This window comes from Patagioenas fasciata, chromosome 2 (assembly GCF_037038585.1).
Source record: "Patagioenas fasciata isolate bPatFas1 chromosome 2, bPatFas1.hap1, whole genome shotgun sequence".
Lineage (NCBI taxonomy): Eukaryota > Metazoa > Chordata > Aves > Columbiformes > Columbidae > Patagioenas > Patagioenas fasciata.
In genome coordinates, this window is record NC_092521.1 from 132,728,037 (window position 1) to 132,745,355 (window position 17,319).

At 41.2% G+C, this 17,319-nt stretch overlaps 1 protein-coding gene across 6 annotated transcripts in view; it reads right to left on the reverse strand.

Moving 5' to 3' along the window:
* CREB5 (cAMP responsive element binding protein 5) overlaps positions 1-17,319 on the reverse strand; it is a 253,736-nt gene that overhangs the window by 8,214 nt on the left and 228,203 nt on the right. For all 6 annotated transcript variants that reach the window (XM_071805002.1, XM_071805000.1, XM_071805003.1 and 3 more), the window contains one exon: positions 458-781. In XM_071805002.1, the coding sequence (XP_071661103.1) occupies positions 458-781 (324 nt within the window). The remainder of the gene's footprint in view (positions 1-457; positions 782-17,319) is intronic.

Sequence of the window (17,319 nt, forward strand, 5' to 3'; positions counted from 1 at the left end):
TGCTTTGAGTATGCACATGAAGTGCCATTTTACTTGACTAAAGATTATACTATGTCTTTCTGCAGGTAGAGCACATACAACTCTTTAAATCTTGGCCTGAGAGGTTCAGGTTAAAGCATATTAAGCAACATATATAATATGCTAATCTCCATAATATACCTTGCCCATGAAAGTATACGTGGCAATTTGCAGAGCTCAGAGCACTGAAAAACCTTGGAGCTCCTTACAAAGTAAGATATTACAAATGTCTGGCAAATTAAGCAACAAAACAAGTTGTTGCTTCACTCTGTTTTCTGAATAAGTTTGTGTTTCTCCACCACTGGTAGCAGACATTTATGAGTGGCCTAAGGGGGTTGTACTTAACAAGACATGCATGCAAGAAGAAACAATACAGAGATCAGGCTTTAACTCTATGTAACAGCAAAATTCAGTGACGCAGCATGGCACGGAGGTCTACCTGTGCTTGTCCGCCAGAGTGCAGCGGGGGGTGCGGCGAGGTCTGGTGATGTGCCGGGTGCGTGTGAAGGTGCGAGTGGGAGTGGTGGTGGGGATGATTCTGCTGGTGGTGAGGCTGAGGATGAGGATGGTGCGCTGGATGCTGGTGCTGATGTGGGTACGAGTGATGAGGTGGCAGTGTCTGGTGCTGATGAGGATGTGAGTGCATGTGGTGGTGTGGCGCCTGGTCCTGCCGTGAGCTCATCATTTCCATCATGTGGCCCATGGTGTTCATGTTCCCATTCGACATGGCGGCAGGATGATGAGTCAGCGCTGCCTTCAGTCTCTGGAACAGAACAAGGCAGAAAATTCAACATTCATACATGATGATCTCAGCAATCAGAATAAGATTTCTGCTGTTGTAGAAACGGTGCCTTGTCCTGTGTTTTGAGATTTATTTAGTTTTTGCTTGCTGTTCCCTTGATAAAAGACATCTTACTTCAGTTTGAGAAAGAACATATTCTTGGGCTCTAATCTAGTTTTCCACTGTAAGTATGTAAAGATATAAACATGTGAACTGAAATTTAACAGTTACATATTTCCTACTCTGCTGCTGAGGAAAAATAACTGGCACTCATCCTTTTCGGTTTGGCCAGCTCAGTAGTGTTAGCTTCATCAAACTTGTATTCTTGCAACTTTTAAAAATGAATGTCTGATTAAAAAAAACATGAAACAAAGTTTCTTTCTTGTTTTTACTACAGATATTATTTAAAAGACTTTTTGACAAATATATTGCATTGTCATGTTTTCCAAATTCAGATTTGAAAATACATTACAGTTGCACTAGCACCCAACGTGTTCTTCCATCACAAAGATGGGAAAATAATGAATGTGATCTCAGACTGACCCTCTTTCTTCGCTGGAAGTACAAATGTCTGCTGTGTTGTTATCACATGATAATCCCTCTATTTTGTTCTCCTCATGTTTTGTACTGTCACTAGATTGGGCCCTGGTGTCCTATCCAGGGCAAAACTCTCTTCAATATCAATGGAATTTGTTCACTTTTACCTGAACACCACCAAAGGTAGAGCCTGACAGATGTCAGCGAGGAGAAGAACTCCTTCCAAACCCACAGAAACCTCCTTTGCAACCATGGGTTTTGCATCTTGCTCAGTGTACAACATTCTTTACAGGAAGCCACCCAAGACCTCTTCACCTCTTTACATTTCTGAAGAAGTCAACGTAAGCTTGGTGTACTCTCAATAATGCAAGTAATTAGCAGAAAATGGAAGAAAGGAGGTGCACAGTATCACTTGATGCCAGACTAGCATGATCTGAATAACCCATCAACTAGGTCATAATTAATTATCCAGCCAGAGGATATAACGAATACCAGATAGCTCATCAGTAAGAGATGCCACCTGTAGGACAGCCAGCAAGAAACAGCAGTGGTAGGAGGAGCAGAGGTCTCCCTTTCCCCATAGCAGTATCTGTGGGTCACAGATGACAGTCAGAAGATCCTACAAGCCAACGTGGCTAAAATCTGCCAGCAGAGTTTTGTCTTTAAAGCAAAGAGAGTGACTGCCAGGACACTGGGAACTTACAGACTGGAATTTCAGTATTGAAATAACATCTGTCTGCGCAAGGCCACAGGTAAAGGCTCCTATGTTCGAAGCTGCTACTTTGTTGTGTTTGTGCACTGGGGAGTGAGGACAAAATAAGTTCTTAAGGAGACAAAAAATGAAAAAAAATAAAAAAGAAAAGTTGTGGAAGGCAAAAAAATAAAACAGGCTCAATTCAAAGCACCATGTTCAAAATTTTGTATCCTGCATGTTATTGCAGACTTTAAGAAGGTCATTCCACTGAGACACACTAATAGATCCTTTATTCCAAATTTGATGGCTTAGTTCACTAATGATCAAATGGCTGAACAAGGCTTATTTTTTTTTAATGACACATTTGCAAAACACATAAGAGCCTCAATTTGCCTGAAGGAAAACTAGACTGATGACTTTTAAGAAGTTTCCTTAAGAAAGTCTATCGAACCATGACTGCACTACAGCATGTATCACAACCTGACGAGCTTCTCAAAAAGACTGATGCAAGTATGGCGGCGAGGTTAAATGCCTCCTTCCCTACCTCTAAGGTCAGAACGGAGCTCAATCTAACATCAGTAGCAGTAACCCATCCTAGGTATAAAACAGAGGATTTGAGCAGCTGCTGTCCCTAACTTTTCTTACTTTAAGTGCCACCCTGGTTGCTCAAGTATCTCTTCACAATGCTCAGAATTACTGGTGTTACCCAGGAGTGTATGAGGAAAAATACAGAGAACAACATATGAAAAAGTCTAGTGGTTCTGCACGTCATTCTTCAAAACTCTCTAAGACCTTTTTTGAGGGGCTGAGCCACCACTCAGGTCTAAGCCAAAGCACCAACAAAAGCTGTCACAACTTTGTCTGAATCAAAATGCAAAAAAACCCAAACTCTTATTAGCCAGCAGTTTTATCAGTGATGAATACTCAACAAAATATACCAACGCTATATTTGTCGAAGAGCTCTGAAACTGCACTATGGCACGTCTTATTCTAAACTGCAGACTTCCAAAGTCAAAAAGAAAAAAAAAAGAGAGGGAAAAGCTGAATCTGTGAATAAACATTATTTTTTTTCAGCTGTAAAAACTGCAGCTTATTAGCATGGCAAGACTTCAAGGAGAATAAATTATTTTGTTTTCTTTCCATAGCCCCTTCTACCACATCCATTTATTTGAGATAGCAAATCAAGAGAGACAGTGAGAGGTCTGATGTGCAGCTGGTTTCAGTCAATAGGGGTCATTTCCATTTGGTCTGTGTATTTTACAAGCTCCTTGTTCACTGTTCCCAAAGGGAGGGTGGGCCAGCTGCCCTGGATCCCAGTCCTGGTAAGAAACCAGCTCTACCTCATCCTGTCCCAGCACGGCCACAGCCATCGTCCGGCCCTCGCCTCCCTTTAGCTCCATGCTTGGATCGGCTCCATGGCAGCGAGAGCCCTGCCTGCACATTGATCTTTCATTAACTTTCACTGCTGCCCACTAGAAATATTTGGGGAACGATAAACGTGTTTTTTGGGTTTGTTTTTTTTTTTTTTCATTTGGTCGTCAGTGAGATCAGTTGTTTTGGGTGTTTTAGTTAGCGCACAGGGGAGGAGGGGCAATCGTCAGAATGTGGTGAACTATTTGCAGTGAGTATGTGTAGAGCTGGGAGGGCAGGCTGCATTTTTGTTATCGTTCTTTTTACGTGTGTTAATTGCAAACAGCTGTTTCAGTTTAGCATCAAATAAAATCTGATGGCATCAAAACTGAGCTTGCTGGACTGACCGTGTTAGCAAATCACATCTAGAATGAAATGATAAGCCAGGACCCGATCCTGCGACCATTCAGGCTTTCAGGAGCTGTGTGACTGAATTCACCAGAGCCTGCAGGTACCTGGCAGTTCGCAAACTGTGGCTGGAACAGAGAGCTCTCTGCTCAGATCTGCTCTTACCAAAAGCCAAAATTTCTGCTAACTTCAGTGGCAGTGCTCTTTTAGGGCACAATTCCTCTTAATTGAAAAAAAAAAAAAATCCAATTAAAAAAAAAAAAAACCAAACACCAAAAAAAACCACCCCACTAACCTCAAAGCCAAGAGGAAAAGCCTTACCTGGCTTGTGGCCCTTACTGATTACTTTTATTATTTCATCAAAGTAACATAGTGACCAACAGCAGTTACAGCTGATTTCCACTTGATTATGACACTTCCATTAATGGCTGTCACTGACACATACATGAGAAACTATTTCAGAGAACAGCCTGCTTTGCCTCTGATCAGGTGAATAAAGAAAACTCCCTTTTGATCCTACAGGAAACCAGAAGCACATAAACTCCTATCTTTGATGCTTAGGAGGAAATAGAAACAGTGGATATTAGTGCTCCACAGGTGTGAGCATTGTGTTCACTCTGCTATTGCTCATGGCAATGCTCCTGACACATGTACTCTGAAGCCACCACACCAAATATAATATGAAGTTAACAACTCCAAGAAATTGTCGTTGTACCTGGAATATTGGGGTGGGGGGGTTGTTTGTTTGTTTTTGAAACAGACAGTTTTCACAGTGTTTCCTCTATCTAAAGCCTGGCATCATGGTGCAGTGAAATGCTTGATGTTTCTTTATATCAACATAGATGATAATTCATTCGCTGAACATCTTTGGGTAAACCCTAAGTCTGCCAAAAACGGGCTACAAGCATTTGGGATCATGAATGAAAAATATCAGCTTCCCTAACACTTCCGCAGTTCAGGATCTTGCTGTTTTCTAATTTTTCTCTATCATGACATGTATTTCAAGGTTGCCTTGTTCTTTGCCACACTTTTCTTTCTCCAAAACTGCTATTGAAAAATAGCCAGCATTTTCTTTCAGTTTCTTAGGAGGTGAAAATAAGATAAAACTGTAAATTTGGAGGTTGCTTTTCCCACAACTAAAACCAAAGGATTTTAGCAGTTTCATACGTATATAAATATTTATAATATCTATAGCATGTTATATTTATACCACAACAGGCTTTACATTTTATATTATATGCCATAATCCATATACGACTATTAATTGCAACTTTCTCTTATTTATTTCTCAGTGTAGAAATGACAAAAAACCCTCCAGTTTTACAGATGTTATTACCTGACTGGTCTGTGTTTGCATCAAACAATAAGTTATTATATCATCCAGATGAATTTTAGATTGGGACAGTTATGGGAGTCCTGGTTTTGAATAGGACTGAACTGTTCTGAATAACTGAAAAATTGTTCTGAGTGCATTGCTGCACTCAGAAAAAACTCTTCCCTTTCTGGTCTGCATGCCCAAATCCCTCTAAATTGGAGAAGAGACAGGACCAGCTGTAGTATCAGCTTAATGTCTGCTATATTCTTATCAGGAGATTATTTCAGACTCTCCTAGGCAGAAGAAATATGATCTCACAGATATTTTCTTGCACTAGTGACTGTGATTCTAGTCCCTATTGCACAGGGGTATAATAAGTTCCCCACAGGGGAGAGAGGAGGCTAAAGAGGGGTGGGAAATCAGAAAAAAAAAATACAGACCTCAAGCATCCCCACACATCTGCAATTAGGTAGCAACCTCAGGGTAAAAACCTTGATTAGCCAAACTTCATGGCAAGCACACCATTGACTTCGGCGGCACTAATATTTTCTCATCTGCGATCGTCAAGTTCTCTTTTTCACTTGTGCTTTTCTAAGCATCATATCCAAGGTGAATACACGGAGTTAATCTGATGACAACTGAAGCTGAGAACAGAACTTCAGCCAGCGTATTTCAGAGTGTCACACTGAATTTTATCCTCTCCTCCAACTACAAGTGCGATGAGAGAACTTAAGCATAAATGTCATTCTGGTCTTTTATAGTTGACTGCTTACAAGCATTTTACAGTGTAAATAACAGAAACCACTCTTCGCAAATGTTCCACTCACATTCATAAAAGCAAATTGGAGGCTATTCATCTCCACCCAGTAAGTGAACAGCAGATACTTATGAGCACATTTCAGAGACTGGCGATTAGAAAGCCTCTGATGCCACATTAAATACTTGCCCCTACATTTCTTGTGCAGTAAAATAGTCCTGTGTATGGACTGAGGGAGGAGTGAGAGGTGTGTGAAGGACATGAAATCCAGAACCAAAGTGACACATTACACTAATGTAAAGAGAAAAGGGGGATGTATTTAATTCACAGCTCGCCAATAAACAGCGCCAAACTGCTAATCTTCTAATTATTCTCAGGCTGTTTGGCAAATCTGAATTATACTTTTCCCTTCCTTTGTGCTTTCTTCCCTACTTAGTCGGATTTTGTAACAACACAAACAATGGATCGCCATCCAGCCCTCAGCTCTGCTTAGCCTCTAATAAAAACAACAAATTTGCTCCCTTGTCCTTCCAAACGCAAACTGAATTAAACTTCAGCAGAAAGCAGCGAGAATCAACTGCAAACAATCAAAGCAGCCATAAAACTAATAGACACCATGCTGCTCAAGGACGGGTCAGCTGCAAAAGCTGCTCCAGTGTCCCTGAACTCTGGGCACGCAGGAGCTCCGAGCAGCACAGCCACGCTTGGCGGTGACATCAGTCTGAGTGACTCCTCACCGGAACACTGCCAGCTTTAGGTAACACAATGCAGGTCGCAGCCAGGGTGGCCCAAGGATACTCAGCCACAACTGCCATCTTCTGGTGACAGCATTTCATTGGGAATGGCCACAGATCCAGGGACAACAGAAAACACGATGGAGTTTACACCTCATCGCCACCCTGTAATTTCCGTCTGTTTATTTCAAAACACCTTGTGAAGGAGACAAGTGTCATTGTCCTTGTGCAATGCACCACCTTCTTGAGGATTAGAAATAGAAAAATATTAAGTTCTCCATTCCTATTCTACACATATTTTTAATCAACAAATAAATTATAATCAAGGCAGAAAATACAGTAAAATTATAGTTTGTGCTTCTCATTGTATACTATTTCTTGCATGAATCATTTCTCAATGCAGTGTTAAACAACTGGACTTGATTTGCACAGGAGTCAGGAAATATAAAGTTAAAAAAATCAGATCCCTAATTCCCACCAAGTCTAAGTCAATCCCTGCATGTGTATCCATGACAAGGGATATTTAATTATGTAATCACACAACGGACAGCAAAGTGATTTATTACTGGCAAATGGTGTTATATAATTTCAACATACAATACCAATGGAAGGATCCAAAAAATACAAGCAGCTTCTGTCTAATTTCCCCTCTGTGTGCCAGAGTCCAAAAGCAAAGTTGCTACTTAGCTGCTACCTACCCCTGGAGGGGCAGGTTTCTGACAGCAAAATGCTTGACATTTGGGGGATTAGGTGCCTGTGCCTGCTATCAGTAGGCAGGCACATATCTAATTGCCGTCCTAATTCTCCAAATAGACAGTTTTTGCTTAGTTACTCTGCCAGATTCATCTATGGGATATTCCCATGCATGCTAGGTTATCACTTTGGAAAACACAGAAAACGGAGGCATCAATAAAATCACTCAATGTTAACAGCACCCTGCAAGGAAGTGGGAAAATTTGGGCTCACGGGGATCTGAGTCTGTACTGTCTGTCTGACAGATCTGTTCTCTAACTCCTGTATTAGAGCTTATTCCTACACCGAGAAACCACAGGCTTTCTTCACATTGGACGTAAAACACTTCGGCAAAGCCTCTGGCAAAAGGGCTGGAGCTCAGGTCTTCCTCACTCCCACAAGCAAATGCTGTGACAAGGTTTCTAAAATGCCCTCACCATCTAGTACAATGCAAGTGTCAAGTACTTGTTCAGCGCTTGCATTGGTGTATATATATATATATATATATAGCTTGAGCCCACAATGAACAATTAAGAATGTATTTAATAGGAAAAGTGGGAATTAATTTCAGAGGAAGTTTGGGGAATTTCCTATGCAAGCCAAATATGGAGCAAATCCTCAGATCAGAGCACTCTGGAAAGAACACTGTGGGTTTTCATATTTTAATCTAGAATCAAAGATCAGACAAGATTAGCACCACAAAAATCTATCTCTGCAGAAGACTGCTCTGAAGCCTCGAGACCCCTTATAGAGTGATCTCAGTTTCTTGCTGAGGATGCAAGCTTGTTGCTTTCTTTTTCCCTCTCATGAGCAGAATATACACACCAAGGACATGAAGTTCAAAGTCTTTCTCCATCAGAAGATTTCTGAACTTTCATTGCCCACCTCTCATTAAGGTTCATTATGATTAAATCATTCTTATTCAAAGAAAAATGCCATCCAAGTATATAAAACTTTAGTGTTTTGGGTTTTTTTCCTTTACTGGTGTGATTTTTAATACTCGTTTTTCCTGGATTAAACCCAGCACATTTAAAGGGCTACTAGCAAGCCAGAAATGGGATACATGTGCACTTAAAAGCACTTCAATTTCATCCCAGATGTGCAGTGCTTAAGGGTGTACACACACACAGACACACACAGACACATAGACACACACACACACACACTGACTGTGTAGAGGATACGGTCTGATATGTAGATTTTGTTTCAAGACTATACCAACCAGACTCTGAAACATAAAACCAAAGTCCTGACCACTTACAGCCATTAGGGATCCCAGGGCTCTTTGTGAAAGAGTATTGATGTTCATTAGCCTATTGGTCCAACTGGAGAATTCAGTGCAGGTAATTAGACATTGTCTCATTACCATGCACTTTCACATGAAGTTATTTTTCTCCTTTATTTCTAAAATTAAGTGATTCCTGAAACATTTTTAAAGTATTCATGGATTTTTTTTTTTTTCTGAAGAAGTAACTACAATTTTAAGTACAATACAGGAATATATAAAAATGATAATGTTCTTATAGGCTATTTCACTTTTTTTTCTTTTTTAAAATGCTGATTTCCACCATTTGAACCTCAAAAATGAAAAAAAAAAATCTATTTTGGCAGACAGCTTTCAATTATCTTCCTGTGAAAACCTAGTGACTATTGACCTTTTAAATCGATGCACTCAGGTATGGCATGTAGTACATAGGTACAAACCATAAGTGTGTGAACAGGTTCATTTTGCATCAGATATCCCTGTTATAAAATAAATATAACCTATGTTGAGTGTTCTCTGCATGGATATAACAAATATTCAGCATTCAACATATCAGTGTTGATATGTACTGTCCTTTTACATCCTCATGCAAGGTCTCTTATGCCCTCCAGCCTTTCCCCATATTCTCCCACTGACTACAACCCTTGAGCTGCTGCCCTCCACCATGTCCCCTTTGTTCTTCACCTGCAGCGCCATCCCCTCCATTCCCACACAGCTCAAGTTGCTGCCTTGTTTTCCACCACCCCATGTGTATCAACTGCTTTTAAACAGCAGTATCTTGGGTCAGACGTGTTGAATTTCAAAGCCACTTGAGGCTCTAGGAGCAGTAAAAGCTCAACCCATCTACCAGATACCAGCTAGCTACTCTATCAGTTCCACAAGGTTAATACACTTTAGGATAGCTACAGTGTGAAACAAGACATAAGAAGAATCAAACCTCAAAATGTATATATATATATTTTTTTTTTTTCAGTGGAAAAGAGAAAGCATGACTGTGATTTGTACTAATAGGCTTTACTTTGTGTTTGAAGGGGCTAGGAGAGCATCCCCACACGTCCCATGGATGGCCTGACAAGCAATGGCTTACTAAAATGCAATAGTTCATCTGCTTACCCTCTTCTAGATTGTATCCTTACTCTTTGGCAATACTGCTTTTTAGAGAAATGTGTCACAGCAAACCAAAAAAACAACCATCTCCAGGGAAGGGAAGGAAGTTTCCTGCTTGGTAAGTCATTGACTCATCCTGCCGCTTCTGGACAGCTGGATTTGGCTTTCCTACAGCACATACCACAGGATACAAAACAAACCTGCACAGGTCAGGAGGCCTGGCTAGACCCACAGTTGCAGTGGTTGTCACACAAGCAGGATTTCCTTTCCAGTATTGAGTGACAGGTACAGAGTATCCTGCCTCAATTGATTGTGGACTCTTCCCTGTCTCTTCTGTCCAAGGCAAAGAAGGAAGAAATAACCACGTAAGGGCAGAGATGCCCTGCCTGGGGACAGGCAGGCAGAGGGTCCCCACAGCACCCTGCACCCTGAGGGAGGCAGAACAGGTTGTGTGTTGGGTAAGCTTCCCTCAGAGGGCCAGGTGATGCTACACCCGGACACCTTCCCACAGTGTCTTCTGAAAAGAACATCAGGGATCCAGCTACTCCTGCTATTACCATACCTTCTTTCTTTATAATATTTCTTGTGCACTCCTACTGAGTGTGGGAGAAAGGCATAAATATCATCTTGTTCTGGTGCCTAACGCATCTTCCTGTCTCTTCTCTCAGCCTTGCCGACAGCATTATCCATCTTCCTGACACCACCATTGGCTGATTCATTTGACACATGCACCAGAAAAAAATGTCGTGTTCTGAACAAGATCACAATGCTGTGATCTCATTCCCATCTCAGACTCATCAATGACTCCACAGCACCTCCCATTTCTTGTTGCTTTAGAAAGAGAGGGACCAGGAAGATTTTCCAGCTTGCTCACTGGGAAGCTTATAGAGGACAGGTGTGAGGGAAACCAGCAAAGACACACAAACACACAATTATGTTGGAAATCAAGGTAGTGCAATAGAAACTTCAGCTATTTGCCTCCTACCTACAGTGTGAAACAGCAAAATCTTTCTTGTCTCCTGTTACTCGAAGCTGTTGAGGCACTCTACATAGATACGTGTTATTTCCAAAAAGGAACAGCACTTCGAGAGGTGATGGCAGGGACATCCTGACTGTATTATGGAAACTGCTGAGTCCTCTGTCTCATTGTTTTATTCTCGTTTCAAACTAAAAAGCCTTGTGTACTACCATCCTCTGTGACATTCAGGACTAGGACTGTAATAAAGTTGCCCCTTTCAGCTGTCACACCAGCAAGACGGTGTAAGGCTTCATCACGCCTTGTCTCCTCCTGTTCTGTCTCATCACTTGTTGCCCCTCATGTGTGGCTTCTGTCTTGGTCACAGGAGCTCACAAGTCAGGGCAATTAAGAGACTGCTGCACCCTGGCAGCTGGGGCATGGGCAGTCTCACCCAAATAAGTGCCCCACACTCCCGCAGCCTCCATCACACTTTCCCAGGGAATGTCAGCATCCTACCATTGCCTGCAGCCTTAATAACCCATTAGCAGCCTTGCCAAATGAGTTACTCTCTCACGGCTACTTTGGAGATCTGCCAAAAAGAAAACGGGAGAGGAGGGTGGAGGCAAACCAAATTGGGGGCTTGGGTGAATGGGGGGGAGAAGAAAGGGAGGGAAAAAGCTGGAGAGGAAAGGTTGAGGCAGCTAATTTTTTCATTTTTTCCCTGTGGTTAAAGCATTGGCAGATAATTTATCACACATTTTGATGGTGCTCCAGCTGGCAGGGAAAAGAGCTATCTGTTTATTAATTCAATTAGCCTGCTTATTTATCAGTGGAGGTTGAGAAGGTGCAGTCACAGGCCAAACTCTGCCAGTCTCAGACTGCCTGCTGTCGGGCTGAGAGGATGACCAGAAATGGGAACATCCCAGCCTGGCTTCTCCAGGCAGTGCCCTCATCACTGCACTATCTTAGGTCTCCTGAGGGATGAAAAGATTTAAAAAAAAAAAAAAAACAACAAAATTTAACAACATACATGATGCACATCAATGAATGTGCAAGGTAGGCTTATAGCTGGAGCTGCACAGCTTTGCTGCCACCAGTTCAGTGTCCTAAAAGTATTCATTATGTCTGATATTCTGCCCTGAATTGATCTTTTAATTAATTAGGATGGATGAATACAGTCTGACTTTCGAGTTCAACGGGGATAGTGTTCAGACCAACACAGCAATGCAGCACTGGGCTTCAGAGGGGGTAGGAGAGGGCAAGAAGGGTTCTGTCCAGGTACTCATCAACATTTGCCATCTTTGAAAAAGGGATATTTGTGAGGGACGAAGAAAACAGAGGGGCAAAAAATGGCTGTCTTTAGAATGGAACAGAAGTGTCCTGAACTAGGAAAGCATTTTGGAGGGCTGGAACAGTGGTGAGGCTGCAGCAAGTCCTCCCTGTTCTCTAACTGCAGGCAAGGTTAACGCTGCTTTGGTTTTAGCCAGTGCCAGGTATTGTCACAACTTTCCTCTGACTCGTCTTCAGTCTGCCCTGCTCCAGCCATGGCCCACTTCTTTTCTTTACAGGGCTGCCTATCTAGGATTTCCAGGTTTCTTTCCCATTCATTAAAATGTCTAAGACTTCTGCTGAAGTTCCAAATTCAGAAAACATTGTGCAAAATGTTGCTTGGAGATATCCAAGCCAAGGTGTTTCTAACCACACAAGGTATGTAAAAAATCCATGATGATGGAGCACAATTTCCCTATAGCCAAAAAACCCTCTCAGCTCCAGAAACTGCAGACCATAACTTCTCTACAATAATTTCTATGTAATGTCAATGCTGCTGAAAACAGTGTTTGTTTTTCTTTTGCTGCTTCTGTAAAGCATCCATCTTCCTTTTCTGTCACATATAAACACAGTTACAATACAGATGTAGTGGCTTCCAGTTTAGTCCTTAAAACACACCATGCAGCTTCCCATTCATACACATAAGTTCTGTGATGCTTTGACTTAAAAATGAGGCTGTTGACAAGGATAGAGAGGTCTCTTTGGGATAAGACTAGGTCGCACATGTTCTCCAATGCTGCTATGATCTTTCTTCTCATTCTGTTTCTCCACCACCGGATGCTTAAAGAAAATTTGCCTTTTCTTTTTTTTCCTTCTCTAAGTTTGTTTAGAGGCTTTCTTTCACCTTCTAAAATCTTGCAGGATGTTTCAAAGCAGGACACCATACCAAATTAGGATGGCAGTGAATTTTTCCACTGCAGATGAGCTCACAGGAGCCTTTAACAAAAGATTCGCTAGAAACACATTCCCTCCACCCCCCCCCAGCTCCATGGCCAAGTTTGCCTTTCAGTCTCTCCTGGCCGATGATTAGTTTAGTATTCTGAATCCAGATCCTGCTTGACAGATGATTCCACTACCACCAAAAGTTTAGGCCACATATCAACATTTTATAAATTCTTAATTTTCTCACTGCAGCCATATTGAACAGTTTTGTGCAAATGAGGCTTATAATTACCCAGATAAATCAGTCCAATGCAGTATTTCTTAGGATCTTTCTCAATTTTCTCCCTGGAGGATGGGATCCCATCTGCTTCACTACATTCAGGCTAATTGAAGGGCACTGACTTTTCCAAATGGATTCATTAATTACTCTAGACAGATTCTCTGTGGGGTTCTTCATTCAGTGGGTGACACTTGGGCCGCACTACACCATCCACCCATGTTTAGCAATGTTGCTCTGATTCTCAGCTATGAGCTAAAAACATTTGCAGATGCGTTGGCAGGAATGGTTCTGGCCTTAACCGTACAGTGTTACAAAACAAATGTAATTCTGTTTCTCCTTTGCTTCTAACTTAATACGCATTTCGAATCTATAAATATTGTAACCATGGCTCTTTGAATATGTTTTACTCTTTGCCATCATAAATATAAGCAATGACCGCGAAGAAGAAACCATAAGTTTACAGGTATTGCATTGCCAACAGCAGAAAAAGAAGAGAAACAAGTATTTACTGTCATGTTGCAGAAAATCTGGTGAGTGTGGCAGCATATAGTAAAATTAAACTACTATAAATTAAATGCAAAGCTGTCCCGGATAATTCTGGGCCTGCATTAGTTTTATTTAGTACAGCAGCAACCTGCGTTTTCAATATGGTCACATGTAATCATATTGCTCACTCAAACATCAGGCAGTTACCAAAATAAAATAAACAGCCATCTAGCAAAGACCAAACTTAAGATGAGGAAGGTGGTGGTGGCAATCTTCAGTCAGGAGCAGGCAGAAGGGAACCTGCCAGCAGTCACAGAGTCTGGCTCTGCTGGAAGGTTTATCAGGTTTCCCCAATAGCAGGCACAACTTCGAAATACTTTATATTCTGAGTGCTTGGTTGATTAATTCAGCTCTATGAGGAAACTGGCCTGGGAATCAATCGGTGACACAATCTGCTGTGAGCGAACACCAAGCCTTCACACTTTCCAGGAATCCCAAACCATTTTGTATACATCGGACCCAACTGCAGAAGTTGCCCAACCCCTTTGCATGGGTCCAAGCTGCCGCACCTCATGTTGCTTTAAAGATGAACCCAGTATCACTAAATGTGGTGTGATAGCCAGTTATCAGATCAGTGAACTACAGCTCTGAAATTGCCCCAGTATCATAGAAATCCTTAGTGGTAGAGCCAGAAACACAATCCAAGAGTTGACTTGCTTACTAATAGGGAACAGTCCTGCTCCCTTTAACACTTTCTTGCCGATGGTATTGTGAGTCTCCAGGATGCAATAAAGATCTGCCTTCTTGTGTGTTATTAGGAGCAATAACTCCACTTATGTTTATGAACAGACAATGGAAAATCTATATATATTTCAGCTTTAACTATGTGGTTGCTTTGGGCAGTTAATGTCATGCAAAGAAAAACCTAAGATACAACTAATCTAACAAATCAGTGAATGTATAATTCTTCTCACATAATGCATCACAGAGGTAAACAAATTACTCATATAAGTAGATCATGTACACAGGGATGTAGATCAGATCATGGGGGTATAAGTAAAGATGTACTTTGTTCTACCATTCAAGAAAGAATTTCTCTTTGCTAGCCTTTCCTTCTTGGGTCAGCAGTTGTGCTTCCCCAGAGCTCTGACTAAGATGGTCTTGATAAGGAGCTTCTTTTTTCAGGACAGAAAAACCCTCTCAAAACCTTTGCATCCGACTGCCAGCTTATCTCTTCTAAATGAGGTGCACTTGCTCTCTCAGCAGCTAATAAATTTACTCCTTCGCTGGCCAGTACAGCAAGCTACACATCCTCAAAGAGAAAATCTGAAGCAACTCTGTCATCACCTGGCAGGTGAGAGTTCTTCTGAATTTGAGTGTCTGACTATTTGATTTTTTTTTTTCTTCTCATTTTGTTTGTCTCTCATCTCTCCCTGGTGTATAAACAACTGTCTAGTGGTCAAAAAGCAGGTCATAAATTGTTACGAAAGAAAAGTAAAGCTAAGCAAGGAGTTGCATCTATGGCTGCTTGTTTATTTGTTTGCTTGGGGTTTTTTGGTGGGGTTTTTGGTTTGGTTTGGTTTGGTTTTAATTTTGTTTTTTGACAGACAGGCAGGCAGAGGGACAGGCAGGCAGCCTCCCAGCTGCAGGGTGGCTGCCCAGGGACTACAGAGGAGCTGGGCTGAGATCTGCCAGCTGAGAAACTGTCCCTGTCCATCCGAGTCCACACCAGTGCTGCCCGCTAGCAACACATCTGGTTGTGTTTGAGTTCTCAGAAGCTGGCCAGAGACATTTTTGTTTAGATTAATACATTTTATCACCTTTATGACAGTGAAAATCTATAGCTTGAGTGCTTCGGTTCTTAAAGAGAGTGTCCAGGACCTATGAATCACAAGGAACGTTTTGCAGCAAAAGGGACACTCAGTGTGTTTTGCAAAGCAAGAAATCAGTCTAGACATTACCAACTTTTAAAAAACAACATGGAAAGCAGACCACTAAAGCTTTTCTGAACTTTTTTTTTTTTTTAAATTCAGCAACAGCTTCACATGCCCAAATGAGCTTGATCATGAGCCAAAGACAGTAAGCTAGTCTCAACCCTAACTGCAGCAGTGCTACACCTTTTTATTCTAGAGCTGAGGAATATGACATATTATATACACCAGTGAATTGTAAAGTAGTTAATTTTCTGTGCAGCTGATAGGAGTAATCGATTGAGCTCACTCCCTATAACTGCTTCACCTTCTCCCTTCTGCCTCCTCCCTCCCTGCCCCAGAAATGGCTCAGATCACAACATCCATCAAGTCATGTACAAGATTTTAACAAAGAGCTTCCCAGGACAGCAAGCAGGCTTTATGGTCACTCCGTATTTAGATATTACAGTCGGTTTTGCCCTGCATAGCTCTGAATCAGACTGTAATATTATTTCCTATCTCAAGCCCTTTTCTGTTGTTGTTGCTTCAAGAACTGCATTAGTACTTTATTTCACATTATATTTTGAGGTGGAGTGCAAAATGTAACATGATTCAGTGACAGCCAAAACTGCATGTTGTTCAAAATTTTCCCTAATTCCTTCCTCTTAATTTTATTGGCATCTTTTCCCCATTACAGTAGCATTCTGAAATATTTTAGCAAGATTCAGAGACAACCTCACTCACTTGTTTAACATCTTTGTTTTTTTAAAGGACGGTTCAGAATAATTTCCCTAGTCTTCAAAGTCCATACTTCCAAGAGGTTATTTTTTAAATTATCCTATTCTGACTGAAAATCACCAAGAGAGAGATTGATGTGTCTTTTTGACCTTAAAATCGCTATAATTTTGAGTAAGGAGTCATGTTATCAAGAGCAACATGTATCTGATAGCATTTGCCTACAAAAGAAACCATTATGATTTTTTAAAAACTGTTTTGTAAACTGGTATTGGCTTGGGTGGACCAAAATATATCCACTAAACTAGACATATACAAGCTTAAGCTAGATTTAGACAAATCGCAGAAGCTGCTTCCAGAGGTTATTAGTATTAGCCGTGTTGATTTAAAAATTAAATGCACATTTGTCCCTATACTAGACATATTTTTGTTTTCTTTTCTTCCTTTTGATTCTGGAGGTTTAAATTACAGGAAAATAAGCAATAATAAACTTTGAAGTAACAAAGTCTTCACCTATGATGCCAAACTACGCAGCTAATGTCACAGCCTATCCACAGTGTAGCATCTGACATGAATCCTTTCTTCAAGATTTGTTTCTCTCACGCTGTGGCAAAATGGGATAAATTGAATACACCACAGCAGAGATATTGGAAGAATTCACTTCACGTATGCAGTTGTTGCCCTGAGACAGCTGAGTAAACAGCTTGCAAAGGTCTGTTTGAAGACTGCCAGCTAGTTACACCCATAATTTCATCTCTATTAACAAAAACAACTCAAACTGTTGCAATGCCCCGAGTTGATTACCAATTACCAAGCACCTAAATTATAGACTGTTGCTTGAGTAAACCCCTGCAGCAGCAGGGGCCGTGTTTTCATACCTCTTCAATACTTCCCACCTTGCTGAGTAGTAGAATATCCATCAAAACCAGAAAATGCATAGGAAAAGATACAGGGAGGTTTTGGCAATATTATCCCATGATTGACAGAAAAATAGTTGTGTAATACTGTTCAGCTAAGTGAGTCAGAATAACAAGTCTTATAA